Source organism: Gopherus flavomarginatus, chromosome 1 (assembly GCF_025201925.1).
Source record: "Gopherus flavomarginatus isolate rGopFla2 chromosome 1, rGopFla2.mat.asm, whole genome shotgun sequence".
NCBI classification, from domain to species: domain Eukaryota; kingdom Metazoa; phylum Chordata; order Testudines; family Testudinidae; genus Gopherus; species Gopherus flavomarginatus.
Window position 1 is genome coordinate 59923295 of NC_066617.1, and position 20266 is coordinate 59943560.

Consider the following 20266-nt stretch of genomic DNA (forward strand, 5'->3'; position numbering starts at 1 on the left):
GAGACAGGATACTGAAGTAGATGGAACACTGCTCTGATCTGTATGGCAATTTCTAAGTTCCTGTGATCTCATTCTCTTTCTTTTGCATTTGGGTTGCAAAAGAGATTCCTGCAGAATTCCATAGAATTTTCCGTGCCTTCAAACAGCAGCAAACAGTTTTTAACCCAGATAAAAATGGTCAGACATCACTAATAGCAGTAATACTACAATAACAATTGTCCTACTATATTTACCACTTATTGGTCAGTGAAAGATTAGATGGGCAAGGATTTAAAAAAAGGTTGTCTAAAGTTAGGTTCCAGATCCCTTAGTTAGGCTCTAAAATAAATGACCTCAATAAGAGCTAAGGTGTACTCTTAACTTTTGAAAATCAGGTTACTGTGGTCCCAGTCCTGCAAAGATTTATGTGACGGATTAGCTTTCGGCATACAAGTGGTCCTGCTGAAGTCAAAGGGACTATTTGTGTGCGTAAAGTAAAACATATGTGCAAGACTTTGCAAGATCTTTGGTCCTTATTTAGGTTCATAAATAAGGATTTCGTAGCCTAACTTTGCCAAGACTTGCAAAAGTGGGTGCCAAGAGGTTTATATTACAACTCTATGAAGACAAAGGTTTATAACTATCAGAGACACTGGAGGCTTAGAGAAATTTGGAAAAGACCAACACTAGAAAATCAATAATTTATGAAATTTCTCATAAATGACTAATTAAATGCTTATTTAAATTATATCACTCCATTTAATATTCAAATGTATGAACAAGGAGGCACTGACTTACTGTATTCCCACCACTAAAATCAAGAAATATTCTTTATGGAGGTTTGTACGCGTGCGCTGTTGGGATTCGCTCCTCTCTGGGGCGGCTGGGAGCCAGGCAGCCCCACTACCTGGGGCAACAAACGACAGGTCAGGGGCTCTGACCCTCAGGCAGGGCTGAGCCTGCAGTTCGGTTTATTACGCCCAGGCCCTAGGTCAGGGCGGGGCAGCAAACAACAGTTCAGGGGCTCAGACCCTCAGGCAGGGGCTGAGCCAGCAGTTTAGTATTCAAGCCCCGGCCCTAGGTCAGGGCGGGGCAGCAAACAGTTCAGAGCTCAGACCCTCAGGCAGAGGCTGAGCCATGTAGGTCAGTATATAAACCCAGGCCCTAGCTCAGGGCGGGGCAGCAAACAACTGGTCGGGGCTCAGACCCTCAGGCGGGGCTGAGCAAACAGTTTAGTCTATAGGCCCAGGCCCTAGCTCAGGGCGGGGCAGCAAACAACAAGTCAAGGCTCAGACCCTCAGGCAGGGGCTGAGCAAACAGTTCAGTCTATAAGCCCAAGCCCTAGGTCAGGGCAGGGCAGCAAACAACAAGTCAGGGCTCAGACCCTCAGGCGGGGCTGAGCCAGCAGTTCAGTCTATTAAGCCCAAGCTCCTACGCCTGAGCATCGGGCGAGGGGGAGATTGCCACCCGTGAGTGGGGTGGCAGGGGGGACGCAGGCTCACTCACTCCTCTGTGTCCCAGCCCGGGGCTCTAACAACGGCAGGCAGCCTGCTGCTGTGTCAGTGGGGATCCTGGCCGCAACACACTGACATTGGCTCTAGTTTGGCTGCAGCCAGACTAGGGTCGGCTGCCCCCGGGCCACTTCCAGACTCCCCCTTGGGGCCTACCTGGATCCTGGGGTCGTCCTCTGCAGGGTCCAGGTGCATGGGTTCGTCACGGCCGGGGCTGGGTGGTAGGTCTGGCAACTCCTCCGAGAAGTCGGCCCAGGGTAGCTCCGGCGGCTCTTCCAGGTAGAAGGCGCGGGGGAGCTTGGGCCACTCTGGGCGGCTACCCCGGGCCGCAGGAGTGTCCCAGTCCTGAGCTCCCTGAGGGACGTCTGCTCGCTCCAGCTGCTGGCCTCTGACTGAGCTCTGAGGGCCGGCCTTTAGAGTTCCGGGTCGGCGCCTGACCCTTTGCGGGGTGGCTCAGAGCTCTTTAGCTCCACCCAGTCCGGCCTCCAGCTGGGCTCTTCCTCCTCTGGGGTGGCTGGGAGCCAGGCCGCCTCACTACAAGGTTGTATGTTTACACACTCAGGAAGAGGACACTGTATTTGTCTATATTTGGTCCATATTTTGAATTTTATCTTTGCAACTTTAAGTAATGGAATCTTAAATTAAGCTTAAATTCTGCAAAAAGTGAAGGCAAAGACACTCCTCCCCCTCACATACACACACACATCAGAGAAAGTTTTCCACCTGGCACTGGTAAATGGATCTTTCAATCCCTCGAGAACAGAAAATTGGGGAATTAAAGGCGATTAATAAAGAAAATAATAACTCTTAAAATGCATATGGTGCTTTCTATTTTCCAAGCACTGTGCAAATGTTAAATAACCAATCCTCACAACTTCTTGCATAGCAGGCATGCATTATTATCCTTCATTGTACAAAAGAGGAACATTCACAGATCGATTGTGTCACTTGCTCTAGCTTGTTGTAGAGCCAGGAATAGAACTGAAGCGTTTGTATCATCTAGTCCCTAGACCATGTTGCATCAGAGAAAAAGAATAAGGAAGGAAGCAAAGAAAACATATGAAACTGACCAAACATCCACACACATATACACACACCCAACACATTACAAAACTGAAGGCGAACTATGTTATTGGAGAAACTTTACACAAGAAGCACAAACAAAATTTGAAAATAGTTTCAGGAATTACTTAAGTACATTACTAGAAAAAAATTCTTTCTGTTTCTACAATGGTCAGTACTGATGGTGGATGAAGATGAATACAAACGTTTATTTTTTAACTGTACCAGACATTTCTGCTGCACAATACAAAGTCTTTAAAGCTTCTAAAACTGTAGCTTGTTTCCCTCTGCTTTCACATGGAGAGAATCCAAGATGGCAGCTGTAATCAAGTTCACTGAGGCCACTTTAGAAAATTTCATTTGCTTTCAAAGGGTCTAAAGTCAACAGCTGTTGTTTCTCTTCTTATTGAGAGAAAATACAGATGATGACAGCGATTAGTCTAGCCTCTCACAGGACACTACAGCCAACCAGAAACTAGCTAATTCATAGAAGTATAGCTTTCCCATTTGCTTATCTCATAGCTAATTTGCTGATTAGCATGGAAGACTTTTTTTGCAGTTTTATTCATTAGCTATTTTAGAATTGGTTTATCAGTACTTTCAAAAACTTCTACAAAGAGATAAATTCTCTTGCAATATGACTAGTTGATAGCAATTCCATTTAGAATATGTTTTAAAATAATAGCACATCTCTTTTCAGTAGTACTAAGCATGGTCCAGTAGCTAGAGTACGGGAATGGAAGTCAGAAGGCTATATATTCTGCTTGACTGTCTGCCCCTGACTTCCCATCTGACTCTTGGTGTTCACTCAGCTTCCCTATGCCTCATTTCCTACACTGTAAAATGTGGATAACAATGCTTACAAACCTTTGTAAAATTATATGAGCTCTATGGCTGAAAAATGATAGATAGTAGTATTGGGTTTTGTAGGCAACACGTGACTCTTGGAAACTCAGAGTTGCTTGAAGTTTGATGAATTAATTTGGCTTATCTAAAATGTTTAATTTATGGGACAAAATAGCATTATTCAGAAATTATACAGTTACATTTTGGAATTTAATTTAATATCTTAAATCCCACACAGAGAAGATTACTGTAATCCAGACACAAACTTTATTACATTACCTACTGCTAGATTGTCTAAAGCACAAGAAAGAGGTGCTACGTTATTTGGAATGGGAAATGTAAGTTTTATTACTGTACATTTGGATGACTGCATTGCTATTATGTGGTGGAGAAGCATGTCCATATACTATTGATGGAAACTGAAATGCAAGTGCAATTAAAATGGTCGCCAAAGAAGAGAGGGAATCATAGCAGAAGGTTATGCTAGAACAGGCTTGGTACGGATTGTAAATTTGAGGCCAAAGTAATCAAGAAATCATAGCTCTGTGTTTTCTGAAAACTCCAGATATCTGATGAGTTCGTAGGCCATTCCATACTACTCTTTTGCAAACTTCAGGAGTTTTCTTCATCCTCAGTTAATCTTATTTAAACCAGATCTAATCTGGAAAATGTAAAGAAGTTGTGCTGATCAGTACCAATTTAGGTTTTGTATTTCTTTTTGTATAGTGGAAATCACAACCGTAAGATTGTAATTTTTTTTTCTGTAAAGAAGAATTTAAAGCAGAGGATTTCCTGTACAATATCATTGTATTCTACCGGAAATTTCCTTTAAAGAGTACTTTGAGATGTGGTTGAAGTAGTACCAGCATATGCAAATAACTTTAGACTATAACATAGCTTTATAGACTACATTCTGCACAAGAGAGCATTTGTTTACACCTGTACGTTGAATTTCATTATTCATGTATGCATAAGCTACAAACCTTGTATGTAAGATTTCTATAGTGTCTGCAGAATGCATATATCTATATTTCTGTGGGCTTTGCTAGGACTCAAAACTTTGTTCAAATCTAGCATTCATTGCAAGAAAGTCTCATTTTCCAGAAGCTAAAAGAACTTTCTGTAACAATTTCTGTGACTGACAATCTTTTTTTACAATTTCCTGTTAGTAAATATGAAAGTAACTGTAAATCTAATGGACAATTGCTACTTTTGCTGTCAGTCAGTCAGCTGAAGTTTGACAGTACTGTGCCTTACACTGACAACTCAGCCAATTTTTTAACTGTCTACTAAATTTCATCTGTAATGTGGGATATGCAGTATTATTGTTCCTTAAAGTGACAAACCTCTTCAGATTTTATGTTACTGTTAGACTACCAGGACCAAGTGCCACAAGTCCTGGAGCTAGTCTATGGTCTAAATCCTGCAGACCCTTTTTAAGGTCAAAGTATGCCCAGTTGTGAAACACTCGGTGGGGGAACAATTGAGAGGAGAGTCACTGGAAGCAATGCACAGCAAGTCTCTCACGTTTTAATTCCTGGAGAGGATTTCCTGAATTCACTGGGAGTGAGAGGTGAGCTTGGCTTGGAAACTAGTGCCAGAATACATTTGTAATAGAATGGATAACTGCAGCTGTTGCAAAGAAAAAGAATTCAGCACCCAGATCATATGTGACTGAGACCAATAAGGAAGAGTTCAACAGAAACCCATCGATATGTACAGTTTTTAAATATTTTTTCCTCCCATGAGAAATTTGAATTGTTAACTCTTTGTCCTGATTTGGGGCAAATTTCTTTTTCAAAAACTTTAAATTATTTGCAGGAGTGAAATGCCACTTTCCAGACAGCTCTACTCAGAAGTTTTGTTGCCACTGTTTCATATTTCTGCACCTGGTCCCAACCCTTCCTCTTTACTTGAATCATAGCATCATTAACTCCCATGCAGGTTAGAGGAGGAGTACACCTATAGGAGAGTTAGCTCTTAAGCTCCACCTATTCTGTAACCCTCCCAACCTGTTAGCTTCCATTTATCTTGGGAAAGGGGAGAAGCCTCTCCCTGATTTCTACCAGTGTTTGCTCCTCTATATTTGAATAGAGGGGAGTACTTAGCCTGCAGTTAATGGAAGTTTTGCCTGAATAGAGGCTGCAGAATTTGTTTCCACACTGCTCAGTAGTCTGCTAAGTGCTCCACAGGGTGACTTTGCAGACAGGAAATTTTAGGATGTTTTTTGTACAGTTAAATGGCTTAGAAAAATGCATTGCACTGGATATCCTTATATCACAAAGCATCCATTGTAATTGACCCTAGTTTGACTTTTATTAAATCTTGGTATATTTCTTATTTGATGAAGGGTGCAGACATTAATGGTCACCTGTTTTATCTTTATGCGTGCGGAACTGGGCATCCATTTGTCTTGAATACTAAAAAGGAAGGTGATTTATGGGAGTAAAGCTCTGAACATGTTGAACTGAATGTTACTGCTCCTTCACCCAGACTCTAGCTTAATAGAAATCCTGCTCACCCAAGTCCTGAGCTACAGAAAAATTCTAAAATGTTGAGCTGTTTGCAGCACATGTTTTTTGGGTCCCAGTTTATCTTACTGCTGGTTAAAAATATCAATATGATCCTGACAGACACTGATAGTTGAGTTCTCGTTAAACCACATTAAGTCATACAATACTTTTTTTAGGAGAACAGCTCTTATTGCAATTTATTTCTTAATCAAAAATAATTTGGAGAAACAGAGGGATAATATCTAAAGATTATGGGTGTGATGAGGTGTCCGCCCCACACTGGTGGAGACAGGGTTAAAAGGGGAGGCGGGACAGCAGGCAGCCAATCAGAGAGGGACTACAACGAGCAGCAATTAAGGCAGAGCAGGCCCATATATAAAGAGAGCGGCAGGGCAGAGGGGGCATTTCCCTCTTGGGAGTCCAGGGGGAAGGGACTGGGTCCCTGAAGGGCTAAGGGAACCACCAGCACCCTGGACAGAGCAGTGCTGGGCCGGGTCAGGGGAGCGAGCAGGAGCTCCAGCCTGACTGTCTGAAGGACTGAAGCCCTGATACAGGGGCAGAGAAGGTGCTAGGGCTCCGGGGAACTGGCCCAGGGAAACAGATGGTGGGGGTTGAAGGAGTTGCAGTGTGTGACTGCTGCCTAGAGGGTCCCTGGGTCAGGGAGTAGTGGGCAGACTGGAGTGGCCAGTGAAGGGCTGCAGTTTGTCACTAAGGCAAGTGGCTAAAAACTTGGGCTGCAGTCGGCCATGGTGGCAAGTGGCTGGACAGAGGACTGCATTTCTCCCGGAAAGGGTGGGGGGAAATGGAATTGGGCACAGCCAGAGGGTTGTATGCTGAGCAGGATGCTGGAATCCTTGAGGTGAGGCAGGTCCAGAGCATAAGTGACAGCAGCAGAAACCACCAGAGGAGGGCGCCCTGTGAAAAGACTGAGCTAATTCCCAGAATGACCAGCAGGAGGCATCAGTGGTGAGTTTAGCACAGTTACAACTGGCCACACTCTCAGCTAGTGTAAGCGAGCATAGCATCGCTGACTTCAGTGGAGCTACATCAATTATACCAACTGGGATCTAGGCCCAGTTTTTCCAGAGACTGAGGGAGGGGGGAGATTACTTTTTTCCAGGTTTGATAAGAAGTAAAACAGAAGATGCAATAGATATTTGATTTTAAGAAAAGGGGAAAAAAACTAATACAAGATGAACAGATGTTTCTGAAACATTAGAAAAGATTGACAGACAGCAATTTGGTTTTTGTCTTTAATTTTTGCTACAGATTCTGAAACAGATTGGAGAGATTTAATGTTAAAAAAAAGTAAAAACTGGTTGCTTCAGACATGAATCTTGAGCTCACCAGCCGTGGTCAGAACTTTATAAAATAAATAAATAAAAAAGAACCCCATACAACCCTGAGTAACTCTTAATGCTCTAAGAGCCTCAACTGGTATAACGTTGAGAACGCTCATCTCTGTTTGATCTGTTTGGGAGTTGAAGGTGCCCAATCCCTCACAAGATCAGGCCCTTACTTTTCTGTTGCACTTTGCAGTGACTGTTCCCTCAGCAAGCATCCCATATAAATAGAAGCTGCCCACTGGACACAAGGCTATGCAGAAAATAGCTCCAGACCTTGTTGTTTTTTGCAAAATATAATGCCCTGGGAGCAAGAGAGAAAGCAGAGGATTTAAAGTTACTTTGCATTCTCCATTCTAGATCAGCCAAATAAGATTTTGGCAGACCTTACCTGGTGTCTAGGACGTGACATTGCACAGTCTGGGTTTGTCCTGCTCCTGCTGGGATAGCTGGTCACCTTGTATTACACTGAATGTTTTTGCATATATTACATGCCAAAAACCAAGTTAATTAACCAAGTCACAACAACAGATAATTATAAAATGGTTAAGACATGATAGATGTTAACTGCTGATATACAGAGGGACTAAAGCAATTCTGAATAAAGCAACCTAAGAGTATTAAAAGTGCCCTGAACAGACATTCAGAGGTATGTATTCATTATTTCCTAAAACTACTTTCTTGAACTGGAGTACAGCCAAGAAGAAGAAACTGAATGAAAGCCCTCCCCAAGTGTAAAGAAGGCTTGAGGGCCCTGCCAACACCTCACACTCCCCTGGTGCTACATAAGGCAAGATGGGCAGGATATCAGAATGCCAAATTTAACATTTCTACCTTACATGAGGATCTGAAGGTTTCTGACCAGTTTTCTGAAGTCAGTGGAATTACAGTGGTGTAATATTAGTGCAAGTAAGAGGGAATTCACACTCCTTTTTCTGAATTCTAATTTCACCATAACACTGTCAAGGTATGATTCCCCACTCTGAACCTTAGCGTCCAAAAGATGGGGTACCTGCACGAACCCCTCTAAGCTTAATTACTAGCTTAGAAATGACAGAGCTGCCACCACCCAAAAATATAGTGTTTTGGGACACTTTCTGGCCCCTAAAACCTTCCCTGGGGACCCCAAGACCCAAAACCCCTTCGGTCTCACAACAAGGGAAATAAACCATTCCCCCCTCCTTTCTTCCTCCCAGATTCTCCCCTCCCTGGGTAACACTGGGAAATCCCTGTGATTCAACTCCTTGAATCTTAAAACAGAGAGGAAATTCATCTTCCGCCCCCTTCTCTCCCCCTCCCAGAGTCTCCCTGAGAGAGAGACAGTGATCCTAACACAGAGAGAAATCAGGCTTTTCCTCCCCCCTTCTCTCCTTTCCCCCACCAATTCCCTGGTGAGTGCAGACCCCCTCCCCTTGGGTCTTACACCAGAATAAAAAAAATCAATCAGGTTCTTAAAAAGAAAAGCTTTTAATAAAAGAAAGGAAAAAAGTAAAAATTGTCTCTGTAAAATCAAGATGGAAAATGTTACAGGGTCTTTCAGCTTATAGACACTAGAGAGAATCCTCCCCCCCAGCACAAATACAAGTTGCAGCAAACAGAGATACAATCCTTCCAGCAAAATACACACTTGCAAATAAAGAAAACAATCAAAAGACTAAACTGCCTTTCTAACTGGTACTTACTAAATTGAACAGAAGAGGCTGTTTCAGAAAATTGGAGAGTCTGTATACATGTCTGGTCCCTCTCAGAACCCAGAGAGAACAAAGAAAAACCCCAAAAGCACAAACAAAGGCTTCACTCCACTGAGATTTGAAAGTATCTTGTCTCCTGATTGGTCCTCTGGTCAGGTGTTCCAGGTTTACTGAGCTAGTTAACCCTTTACAGGTAACAGAGACATTAACCCTTAACCATCTGTTTATGGCAAACACACAAAGAAGTGATTCGGGACTATTTAGAAAAGCTGGGCGAGCACAAGTCCATGGGGCCGGATGCACTGCATCTGAGGGTGCTAAAGGAGTTGGTGGATATGATTGCAGAGCCATTGGCCATTATCTTTGAAAACTCATGGTGATTGGGGGAGGTCCCAGAAGACTGGAAAAAGGCTAATGTAGTGCCAATCTTTAGAAAAGGGAAGAAGGAGACTCTGGGAAACTACAGGCCAGTCAGCCTCAACTCAGTCCCTGGAAAAATCATGGAGCAGGTCCTCAAGGAATCAATTCTGAAGCACTTAAAGGAGAGGAAAGTGACCAGGAACAGTCAACATGGATTCACCAAGGGAAAGTCATGCCTGACTAACCTAATTGCCTGCTATGAGGAGATAACTGGGTCTGTGGATGAGGGAAAAGCAGTGGATGTGTTATTTCTTGACTTTAGCAAAGCTTTTGACACGGTCTCCCACAGTATTCTTGCCAGCAAGTTAAAGAAGTATGGGATGGATGAATGGACAATAAGGTGGACAGAAAGCTGGCTGGATCGTTGGGCTCAACGGGTAGCGATCAATGGCTCCATGTCTAGTTGGCAGCCGGTTTCAAGCGGAGTGCCCCAAGGGTTGGTCCTGGGGCCGGTTTTGTTCAATATCTTCATTAATGATCTGGAGAATGGCGTGGACTGCACTCTCAGCAAGTTGCAGATGACACTAAACTGGGAGGAGTGGTAGATACGCTGGAGGGTAGGGATAGGATATAGAGGGACCTAGACAAATTACAGGACTGGGCCAAAAGAAACCTGATGAGGTTCAATAAGGACAAGTGCAGAGTCCTGCACTTAGGACAGAAGAATCCCATTCACTGTTACAGAATAGGGGCTGAATGGCTAGGAAGCAGTTCTGCAGAAAAGGACCTAGGGGTTACAGTGGACAAGAAGCTGGATATGAGTCAACAGCGTGCTCTTGTTGCCAAGAAGCCTAACGGCATTTTAGCCTCTATAAGTAAGGGCATTACCAGCAGATCGAGGGACGTGATCATTCCCCTGTTTGACATTGGTGAGGCCTCATCTGGAGTACTGTGTCCAGTTTTGGGCCCCACACTACAAGAAGGATGTGGAAAAATGGGAAAGAATCCAGCGGAGGGCAGCAAAAATGATTAGGGCGCTGGAGCACATAAGCTATGAGGAGAGGCTGAGGGAACTGGGATTGTTTAGTCTGCAGAAGAATGAGGGGGGTTTGATAGCTGCTTTCAACTACCTGAAAGGGGGTTCCAAAGAGGATGAATCTAGACTGTTCTCAGTGGTACCCGATGACAGAACAAGGAGTAATGGTCTCAAATTGCAGTGGGGGAGGTTTAGGTTGGATATTAGGAAAAACTTTTTCACTAGGAGGTTGGTGAAGCACTGGAATGGGTTACCTAGGGAGGTGGTGGAGTCTCCTTCTTTAGAGGTTTTTAAGGTCAAGCTTGACAAAGCCCTGGCTGGGATGATTTGGTTGGGAATTGGTTTTACTTTGAGCAGGGGGTTGGACTAGATGACCTCCTGAGGTCCCTTCCAACCCTGATATTCTATGATTCTATGATTATGGTATTATGGAAACTTACAACTCCAACCCATTGTTAAATTTGTATTAAATCTGAAAAAATATTGGGACCAATCCTCAACTGATATAAACTAAGATAGCTCAGGATCTGGGTCACTGTTGTTAGGCTCTTTACACCCTAACCCAGCACAGTAGATGCACTCAGTAGCTTTTACCTCCATCAACATGAAATGTAGATAATGTCACCAGTAAAGATGAATTTTGTGATTTCAATCTATTCCCCCCAAATGTTTGTCCACATTGTCACAGTTCGCCCTCACTTTTCTTGGGCAGAGACATGAGTCTCTATCCACCCTGATGGACATAATTCCAGGTAGCCTATTCTGTGAAGTCAGCAAGTCAGACTTGGTTCAGCAGGCCTGGTTCGCTTTTCTTCTCAAAGGCTAATAACAGCGTAATTACCCATAGTTAAGTTACCACATAGCTTTTTCTATATAAGCACATTTATTCTTAAAGCAGAAGCACTGCAAAAAGATAACATTAAAAACAATGAAAGAACATGCATGCTAATACAATTACCAGAGATCAGCCCAGCTCCCACAAGGGCTCTGGCAGGTGAACAATCCTTCAAACCCCACTAGAGGTTTTATAAGTGTGGTTACAAGTTCATAACCATCCTGGTTCAGAACAAGCACAGTCATGAAAAATGTAGTTCCTCTTTCTAGAACCTGGGTCTTTGATCTGGGAATAAGTAATTCATAGACAATGGGTCTTTCCCCAGGGCCTAGCTTCAAAGGCTGGATTTTTGCATAATCAGAGGAGTTATATTTGCATATATTCCCCCTACAGATTTCCTAGGAAACTCACTTAACTTTAAAAGTTCACATTGTTTCAAATAGTTCTTTGTAGCTCAGAACACTTCTCAAGGTTTACATTAGCCAGGTCTCCTCCCTACAGATTTTATGTATAATCCCGCAATAATATATAAGCATTAATTTTTGTAATAGAATGAACTGCTAAGATTCTTAATGCAAAAAAGTTTGTCTAGGATATTGCCAAATCTGTCATATACATCCCATTAGTCATGTCACCATTTGGAATGATTTGAAGACTCCAACTATTAAGAGATACAGACTCCGAATAGCCAGGTTATCTTGTGTCTGATCAATATACTGGCAGAGCCTGAAGGGGAACTTCTTGCACACTGACATCTACTAAAACCTACTAATGTCATCAAAAATATTTATACAGATATTTTTTAAATTGCACAATTATTCTTGAATTATAAGAGAGCAAAAGAGAAATTAGATGTGAGTAATTTAAAAGACCCTCTCAGACACCAAACTGTTTTAAAAAATTGTGCAGGGCATTCCCTGTAACTTGACATCTTTAAGTCATGATATAAGGACTTCAGTAACTCAGCCAGAGGTTAGGGTCTGTTACAGGAGTGGGTGGGTGAGGTTCTGTGGCCTCCAATGTGCAGGAGGTCAGACTAGATGATCATGATGTTCTCTTCTGACCTTAAAAATCTATGAGACATAATACTATTCATTTCAAATTGAAATTACTCATTATCTTCAACGGAAGACTTAAACCTGATGGCTCTGTACTGTCCCATGAGTGTGCATGCACATAACTGTACACTATCTGCTTTCCTTACTGCACTTTCATTTAAATGAACTTTTCCAATGGTTTTTCATACAGAATATTTATAGAGACTGAGTAGGCCTCTTACATACACTGAATGGAGAGACCATGATAGCTCCAAGGAAGTTATTCTGTTGTATTGAACCAGTAAGTTACATACAAAGTGACCAGCTTTAAGAAGGCCCAACTGTAGTGTAGTCAGCAATCTATTTCACTCCATATATCAGGGCAGGATTTAGGCAGACATGTGGTGATACTATGCCCCGTATGCTGTACTCCTCAGTTATATGGGCTCTGTATCCCAGCAGTTTCAGCAAAAGAAACATTTGTATTTTACACAATAGTCCTATCTGTTCTCTGTTCTGAGGAACTGTGGTGGGTTCTACAAACCTCACACTGGGATGGAAGGGGTTAAAGGAAAACACTGGGCCCAGAAAGCCTTGCCCCTCCAGGCCTGCAGTGCATGGTCCAGGTGGAGAGAAAGCTTAAAACGGAGTCAATCAGCTCAGAAGGGAGGAGGCTGAAGAGGAAGAGGGACCTACCCTGAGGGCTGCTGAACAAGGGTACCAAAGAAGCCTCATTGTTCCCCTACATTGTTGTCTCTCACAGAGCCCGGGATCCCCTACCAACTGCCCTTGTTGCAAGAGGGGCATAAATCTCATTTTCAGTGCCTTGCTCCAGTAAGGGAAGGGTAAGGACAGTGAAACCCTGAGGTGAGGATAAGCCATGCATAAGGGTTAGAAACTGGACTTGATGCCCTTCCACTTTGGAGGCAAGAGACTGGAAATGGGGTATAGTAACCATGAGGCCACTTGGCCCTCAGAGGTCTCTACTAGAGGGTCACTATAGCAATGTAAGCAATTACTAGGAGGTTTATTATTTAGGGATTCTTTTTAAAATTGAATGTAAAATAAAGGACATTCAACCACAAACGCTGGGTGATATCATATTCATTTTTCGTACTTGTCAAAGTTTCCATTGACTGCAGTCAATTCTGGGCATGGAAATGTATTCTGAAATACTGAAAGCGATGTTAAAAGTTTAAAACAGCTTAAATTTAAAAAAAGAAAATTCAGATTGAAATGATCATTTGACATTTAAACCAGACCAATAACATTGTTTGTTGTTTGTTTTTAGATTCATCAGAGGGCGCAATTAGACCCACAGGCCAAGATTTTAAAAAGTGACTAGTGATTTTTGGTGCTCGACTTGAGATCCCTAAAAAGAGGCTGCATTTAAATTGGACCTTTGATGCTATTAAAATATTACCCCACTCCCCTCAGACCAAGAACTGCAGATGGGGGACTTCCCTCAGGGGGCACTAGGACCCATGCATTCTTTCCCTTTCCCTCCCCCTCCAGCCTTATGACCTTGGGGAAAGAGGCTACAGGGAGCAGCCAACCAGAGGCTGAAGCTAGCAGAGCAGCTGTAATTCAAGCAGGGACTAAGGAACACTGATGGTGTAATCAGACTGCTTCAGTTTTCATTTTAAACATTCCATCCCCTGTGCTGATTGGCTGTTCACTCCAACCCCAGCCCTCCCTTCGTCCATCTGCTTAGCTCAAAGGATTTAATAAACACAACCAAAAAATCGTGGCACTAACGTACTATTTGCAAACCATCACTCTGTTCGTGCGCTTGTGCATTACACTTCTTGCCACATCCCACATCTGTCTTGTCTACTTGGACTGTAAATTCTTTGGGTCAGGGGCTGTCCCCTAGTCTGTTTGTAGAGTACCTAGCACAAAGAGGCTGTGTTCTCAGCTAGTGCCTAAACACTACTGTAAGACAAACACATAACAACAATAATAATAATCTCAAACCCTTACATCATCAATTTGGCCACGCAGTGTGTCGGGGTTCACCAAGAATGCAGGTTCATTACTGGTGGTTGACTTTTATTTGCATTTTCTCATGAAAAGGTAGTCTTAATCAGTTTAGCTAGTAAAATAAATTTCATTTTGAGAAATTTCCAAAGAAAACTGTTTTTCTAAAATGTCATGAGTTCTAAATATGACATTGGAAAAGTTTATTGCGAGTTTCTAATGCAATTTGGTACCTAGAACCTTTAATGTTTCTGCAACCAGCCATTCCAGTTCTTTCAGAAAGAGTTCAGTGCTCTACAGGTTTCGATTACCATTTGTGTCATAATTTGTTAGATTCAGGACCTACCTGGCCAAGGGCTGGCTGTAGTTCCTCTAGCTGAACACCAGGAACAAAAGATTAAATCAAAACAGTTATCTTGCGATGCTAAAAGTGCTAAAATAATCCGCCAGGTTTAGCAATATAAGCAAACTTAACAGGCTTTGTAGTAGCTTTGACAACAAATTATATTCCAAGTACTGGTACAACTATTTTCCTAAAAGCTCTGAGCACTGGAATTAAAGGATTTTCGCAAGATCCCCTTGGAATAGTAATAATCTGAATCTTTCTATTATCATGGTCAATGCACCTGAACAAATTAATTTGAAGATGCAGTAAAGAGCAACAGTCACACATGCTAAATATTTAGCTTGTACAGAAAGCGGCACATAACTCTAGAGAGATCTTATCTATAGCAATTACCTAGGAGTTGAATTTTAATCTTTCAAACTATAGATATTAGAAGGGAGCTTACAAAAATTAGTTATAAATATCAACTATATTTTGCATTTTCTAGACCACCAAGTATTCACAAAATGTATTTTATTTGTGTCGTGAAGTTTCCACACACTATGTACACTTTACTTGGATAAAAATCCCACATGGGAAGAAGTCAAACAAAGTGCATTTACTTGAACTCTGCCTACATTGTATGATATTAGTGAGCATTCTTCTGAACATGGCTTTGGATGCTTTTTAGGCTACTTTATCATAAATTTGGTTCTACATTTAATTTAATGAGCTGTTACACACAGCATATAGTGTAATGAATTTGGAGTCACATTAAACTGTATCTCAACAATTTAATTTAAATGACTGTTTTGTATGTTAATTTATTTTCAGTAGATTTTCATGAACTGATTTATTGAAGATTAATTACTGTATAAATAATAGACATCACAGGGCTGATTCTCTTGTCTGATGCAGGTACAGTTACGGAATGGTAAATTATACCTAATCCTCCCCCAAAATGCTATATGTTCCTATCCTGTTGATTACAAAAACTGCGCCAAAATCCTAAGCACACAGACCAAATCCTCCTACTTGATTTGATGCCATAGCAACACAAAAATGGTCCAGAGATATCCTCACAAAGCCCAAAAAAAAGGGATGTGGCCTGTGAGAGGAAAAAGGGATCAGCAAAAGTGCAGTAATAAATTTGAAGGTGTGCACTATTGATATATTGGAGGAAATTCTCAGGGATGCCTGTGAGCCCACTGTTAAAATTCTGGCAATAAATTAAAGGGAGAGTTGTGGCAATTTCTCTGCCTTTGATAGAGCCACCCCACTCTCTAGATATTAGAAAATGATCCTTTCCAGATATGAATTACCTCTGGGACCCTCAAATATTTCTGATGAGAAAATTTTGTGGGTTTGCAAAGAAAAAGTCTGATTCTGTCAGGTATTTTCAAAAATATTTCCTGGGCACAGATGTCCCCAGACTTCCCACAGATGTCTAAATCCCCTCTTATTATACCTACTGAACACTGTGCTATACTATCAATTTTTCAAGAGCAAAGGATAAAGGTGGTTTACTAAATGGTGCTGTCTCCTCTTTTAGCAGTGAGAAATGGTTTTGCTTCAAATGGAAAAACAAATCAACACATTTTCCATTCCCTCCCCCTCCTCTAGTCAGCACCTGGGGTTATCACAGACTCAGTGAGGGGCTTTTTGTGGGAGCTCCTTGTTAAAATAATGGTCAGGACTTCACTGACCTGCACGTGGGTGCGGGAGGATAAGTATTTCAGAGAATTCCTATGCCTCTGCAAATAGTAGGTTATATGGACTTCATTTCCTCCCCAGAAACAGCACACTCCCACCCATAACAAAAAACAAAAAAAAGTGAGCAGCTGTGATCAGATGTGTTGTTTGAGCTGGAACCCACTTGCTATAAGAGTGAGGGAGCTGCTAGAAGTTTCTCTGCCCTTTACCTCTAAACCATTGGTCCAAAATAGTGTGAATTTGTTGACTTTTGAAGCATGATACAAACTCACCTATTTATCCAGGCTTCTAGGGAGGGAGGACACAATAAAGACTGGTGATAGTGGATGCTGGGTTATTATATAGGCTTTGATTTAATCTCTGGTTAACGATTTTATAGTTGTAGGGGTGAGGAGCAACAGGTGGTCAATTTTTTTGTGACAGTATGTTTAATTTACTGCAAAGACTCCGATAACCTAGGGTAGCACTTCCTAAATATAGGTATTGTAAAGTGAGATAAATTAAATAAGAAGTGTGCAATTTAAAACTTCCCTTGGCAGCTTTAAAACTATCCCTATTCCTCCTCATCTGAGAGCACAGCCAACCCATAGTGGTAAGGGAGGTGTCATTGCACCTTGAGGGATAAAGTGAGAACACAACTTTCCAATATGCATTATTTGTGATATGGATGTCCTGATCATTTCATACCAACAAGACATGAGTTTTGGAAGCTGTATTCTATATTCAAAAGAAGTGTGCTGTTTGGAGCTCAGATTTTCACTAGGGAGCTTTTGGATCATGACAGTTCTATGTCTGAATCACCCAGATCTTGCCTGTTATGAATAGGAGTGCTCTGCCGTTTGGTGCTTTGATGGAATATACCAATCCTCTGTGTTTCAAAGTGACATATAAGTTAATTAGGATCCTGTTACAGAGCTAGAAAAAAGGTGCAAAGTGCAGCTGGGCTACCAGACAACATACACAGCTGCACTTGTTGTTAGCGTTAATATTCAAACCAGGTGACCAAATCTCCTTGGAGTCTTCTAACTGACCTCTACGGGTTCCAGGTTATTCATTCTAGCAGCACTGAAGTCTGTGACCCCTTTGTGGAAGTCTGCTGGGCAACAGAAGATTCTCCCTGCAAAGTCAAATCTTTCAGTGGTCTGGGCTGCCACAGTGGCTCCTACACCACCTCCCATGATGATCCATGGCTCAGGGGGTGGTCCGTGTGCAGATCACCACACCTATATCTGACCCTAAGTTATGGATCATAATTATCTTACTAAACTCAGGTTAAACATTTGCTAAAGCATATCTAGAAAATGTAGGGCAGGATTTTCAAATGCATTCAGTGCTCACCTAACTCTGCTCTCAAAACTCTCATTGGCTTAAGGGGAATGAGGAGGGCTAAGTGCTTGTGAGGCTCCCACTTTTAGTGTTTCATTAACTGCACATGTGCAGTATGTTTTGCTGATAACACTGAAATGCTGCAAACAGTATGTCCTATAGAAGGAAAAATATCACACCATCTTATAAGCCATCTTTATATCTAAAGCATTATTTTAGCATATAAACCACTACAAGTAAAAACACGTGAAACCAAAACCATGGAACAGCTACATGAAAAAAGACTTTTATTTTTTGCCCCACATCATTTTCAACACTGCAAAGCAAATGCAACGGTCAAGAATGTTTGACATTCCTAGCTAAAGATACCAACCAATGGGGCTGCAGCTATTTCACACAATGTCCCTCCTGTGCAGAACAGCAGTATCCATTCTAGTTACCATGACATACAGTGACAACAGGCAAATTTTTCACCTTTCAAATGGACCAGAATCTCTTCTGTATAAAAGTCAGATCAGCCAGTATTTTCCTAAATTGGACAATGTTTGCAAGTAGAACAGAGGTAGTGCTTCTAAAACTACCTCTTCAACCCCATGCTGAAGATTTATTGAAGACAATATAGAATGGCAACAATAGTCAATCACAGGTGGCAGATTGTCCTTTTAGTAGGCATAGCGAGGCTAATCAATCTAAAAGCGCTTTCCCTTCTGCCCCGAGGCCATTTACTGTTAGAATCCATTTAAAAATTCAGTAGCCAATAAAAGTGCTGAAATTATTTATTTTAATTTAGAAAAATTATTGACAAGCGCTCAAGGTGCTAAATATGAGCAATCCCAGATACTTTTGTTTGGTAAAGCACCCAACTGGTGTAATTTACAAAGACCCACATTTTAAAAGAAAGTTTTAAAACAAGGTTTTGTGGTACTGTCATCCCCAGAGATGTCAAGCACAGAAGAAAGGCTGTGAGTGAAAGTAAAAGAATTGGAAGCACTGAATCCTGTCTTACTCTGAGTTCATTAAAAAAAGTCCTCAAATGAGGATGAATGGGAAGGTGGGTTACTGAACTATAATCACAGGTTGACAATAAGGTCGTGAACAACTGTTTGTGTTTATTTCTACGCATCAGAGGATATGCAGACGGTGGGAGCTACCAAAAACTATTTGCTATGAAAAGTGAGTGAATAATTATGGAGCAACAGAATGTAGGCTAGTCAACCATGCCTTGGTGTAAGATGTCAATATGCTACTAGTTCAGATTGGTACAGTACATGCTTTTGGGAGGCATATGGGAAAAGTGAGTCACTGAGTTTATCTACTGCATAACTGAGTACTTTCCAGCAGCAGCTCCCTCTTTTAGGAGGTACACTAGAAAATTTTTTTTCTTGGAATAGCGCAGACATTGGCATACGGATAATTTTATAATAAATGAAGTTATCATCTTACCAGTTTCACAGTTGGGTCCAGTGAAGCCCTGTGGACAGGCACAGACATTGGAAGCGATGCAGGCCCCTCCATTCCTACAACCATCTTTGCAAAATGCTGAAACAGCAAAAGTAGAAAGTATCAGAACCTATTAGATTGTGCATAGTAACTGTGCAGGTGTTTATAGGCCCCCCCCCCCAAGCTGCCCCCAATGCAGCAGCCAGACACAAATGCAAACCCTGCAGCTTTTTCTAATTCAGAGGCTGTTCCGTACTAGGGATATAAGACACTCCAAAAGGTGCAGGGCGGAAGCTTAGTTACCTCTACCACACTAGCCAGATAAGCTGGCAGGGTGCAGAAAGGGGTCTAGATTGCACCATGCTGAGATATTTCAGCCTGTGCACTGCCTCCTACTTCACAGCGGATTCTCCCCTTGAGGCACAAACCCTCCTGAGGGCTTTGCGGCTCTACACTGCCTCCCAATACAGGTCTATGCCTATTAGACACAACTGAGCACTAAATCAATTAGCTATTTGATTCTTTGTATTCAGCTATTACATCCAAACTATAAAAAATGGTAATATCACCCCAAGAGATAAAGCGCTTAAAAAACTGGCTTTACCAATTATTGTCCAAAATCTGTCCTCACATTTGCATTTGTGCCTCACACTGATGCCAGTGAAGCTGCATCTATTCATTCAAGGACCACTTTCTCCAGATACAAATATTGGAATTCTGCCAGGACTCTGGAGGTTCTTAGATAATTACAGGTGGCCTGCACCTTGGCTTTGCATCTATCTGAAATATAGTACTACCACCAGAATGGGACCCAATGCCCTCACATCTCAGTAACTTCTGTGAAATGCAGCACTAGACAGTCTAAAAGCAGCTTTGTGGCTCTGTAAAATTCAGCTTCTTTGTAAAACTAGCAATATAATCTGCAATGTTTACCAGAGTCTGACAGTGGCTGTAAGCAACCAGCTTCTCCTGGAGAGTAAAGGTTTCAGGGTCAGCATCTACTGCTGTCTTTTTTCACTTACAAAAGGACACTACATACGCAACAATATGCAATTCAATCTGTAGTTCATTCAGGTATAATAGCAAGTGATTGATGGTGAATAAATTGCATTTGGTAATAGGTTTTCCTAGCTGGAATGTTCTTGGTTACTGTGGTTATTTTGAACAGACTACTCTGTATGAAAACAAAATTATCTTGGGATAGATACCAGAAGTATTTACTCCACCATTTCAGAGCTTGCAATTTATAAATGCTAAATTCTCAAACTA

General features: G+C 41.8%; 1 protein-coding gene across 2 annotated transcripts in view; it reads right to left on the reverse strand.

Annotated features, from left to right (window-relative positions):
* NELL2 (neural EGFL like 2) overlaps window positions 1-20266 on the reverse strand; it is a 264640-nt gene that overhangs the window by 48929 nt on the left and 195445 nt on the right. For both annotated transcript variants that reach the window (XM_050936133.1, XM_050936132.1), the window contains exon 15: window positions 19001-19096. In XM_050936133.1, the coding sequence (XP_050792090.1) occupies window positions 19001-19096 (96 nt within the window). The remainder of the gene's footprint in view (window positions 1-19000; window positions 19097-20266) is intronic.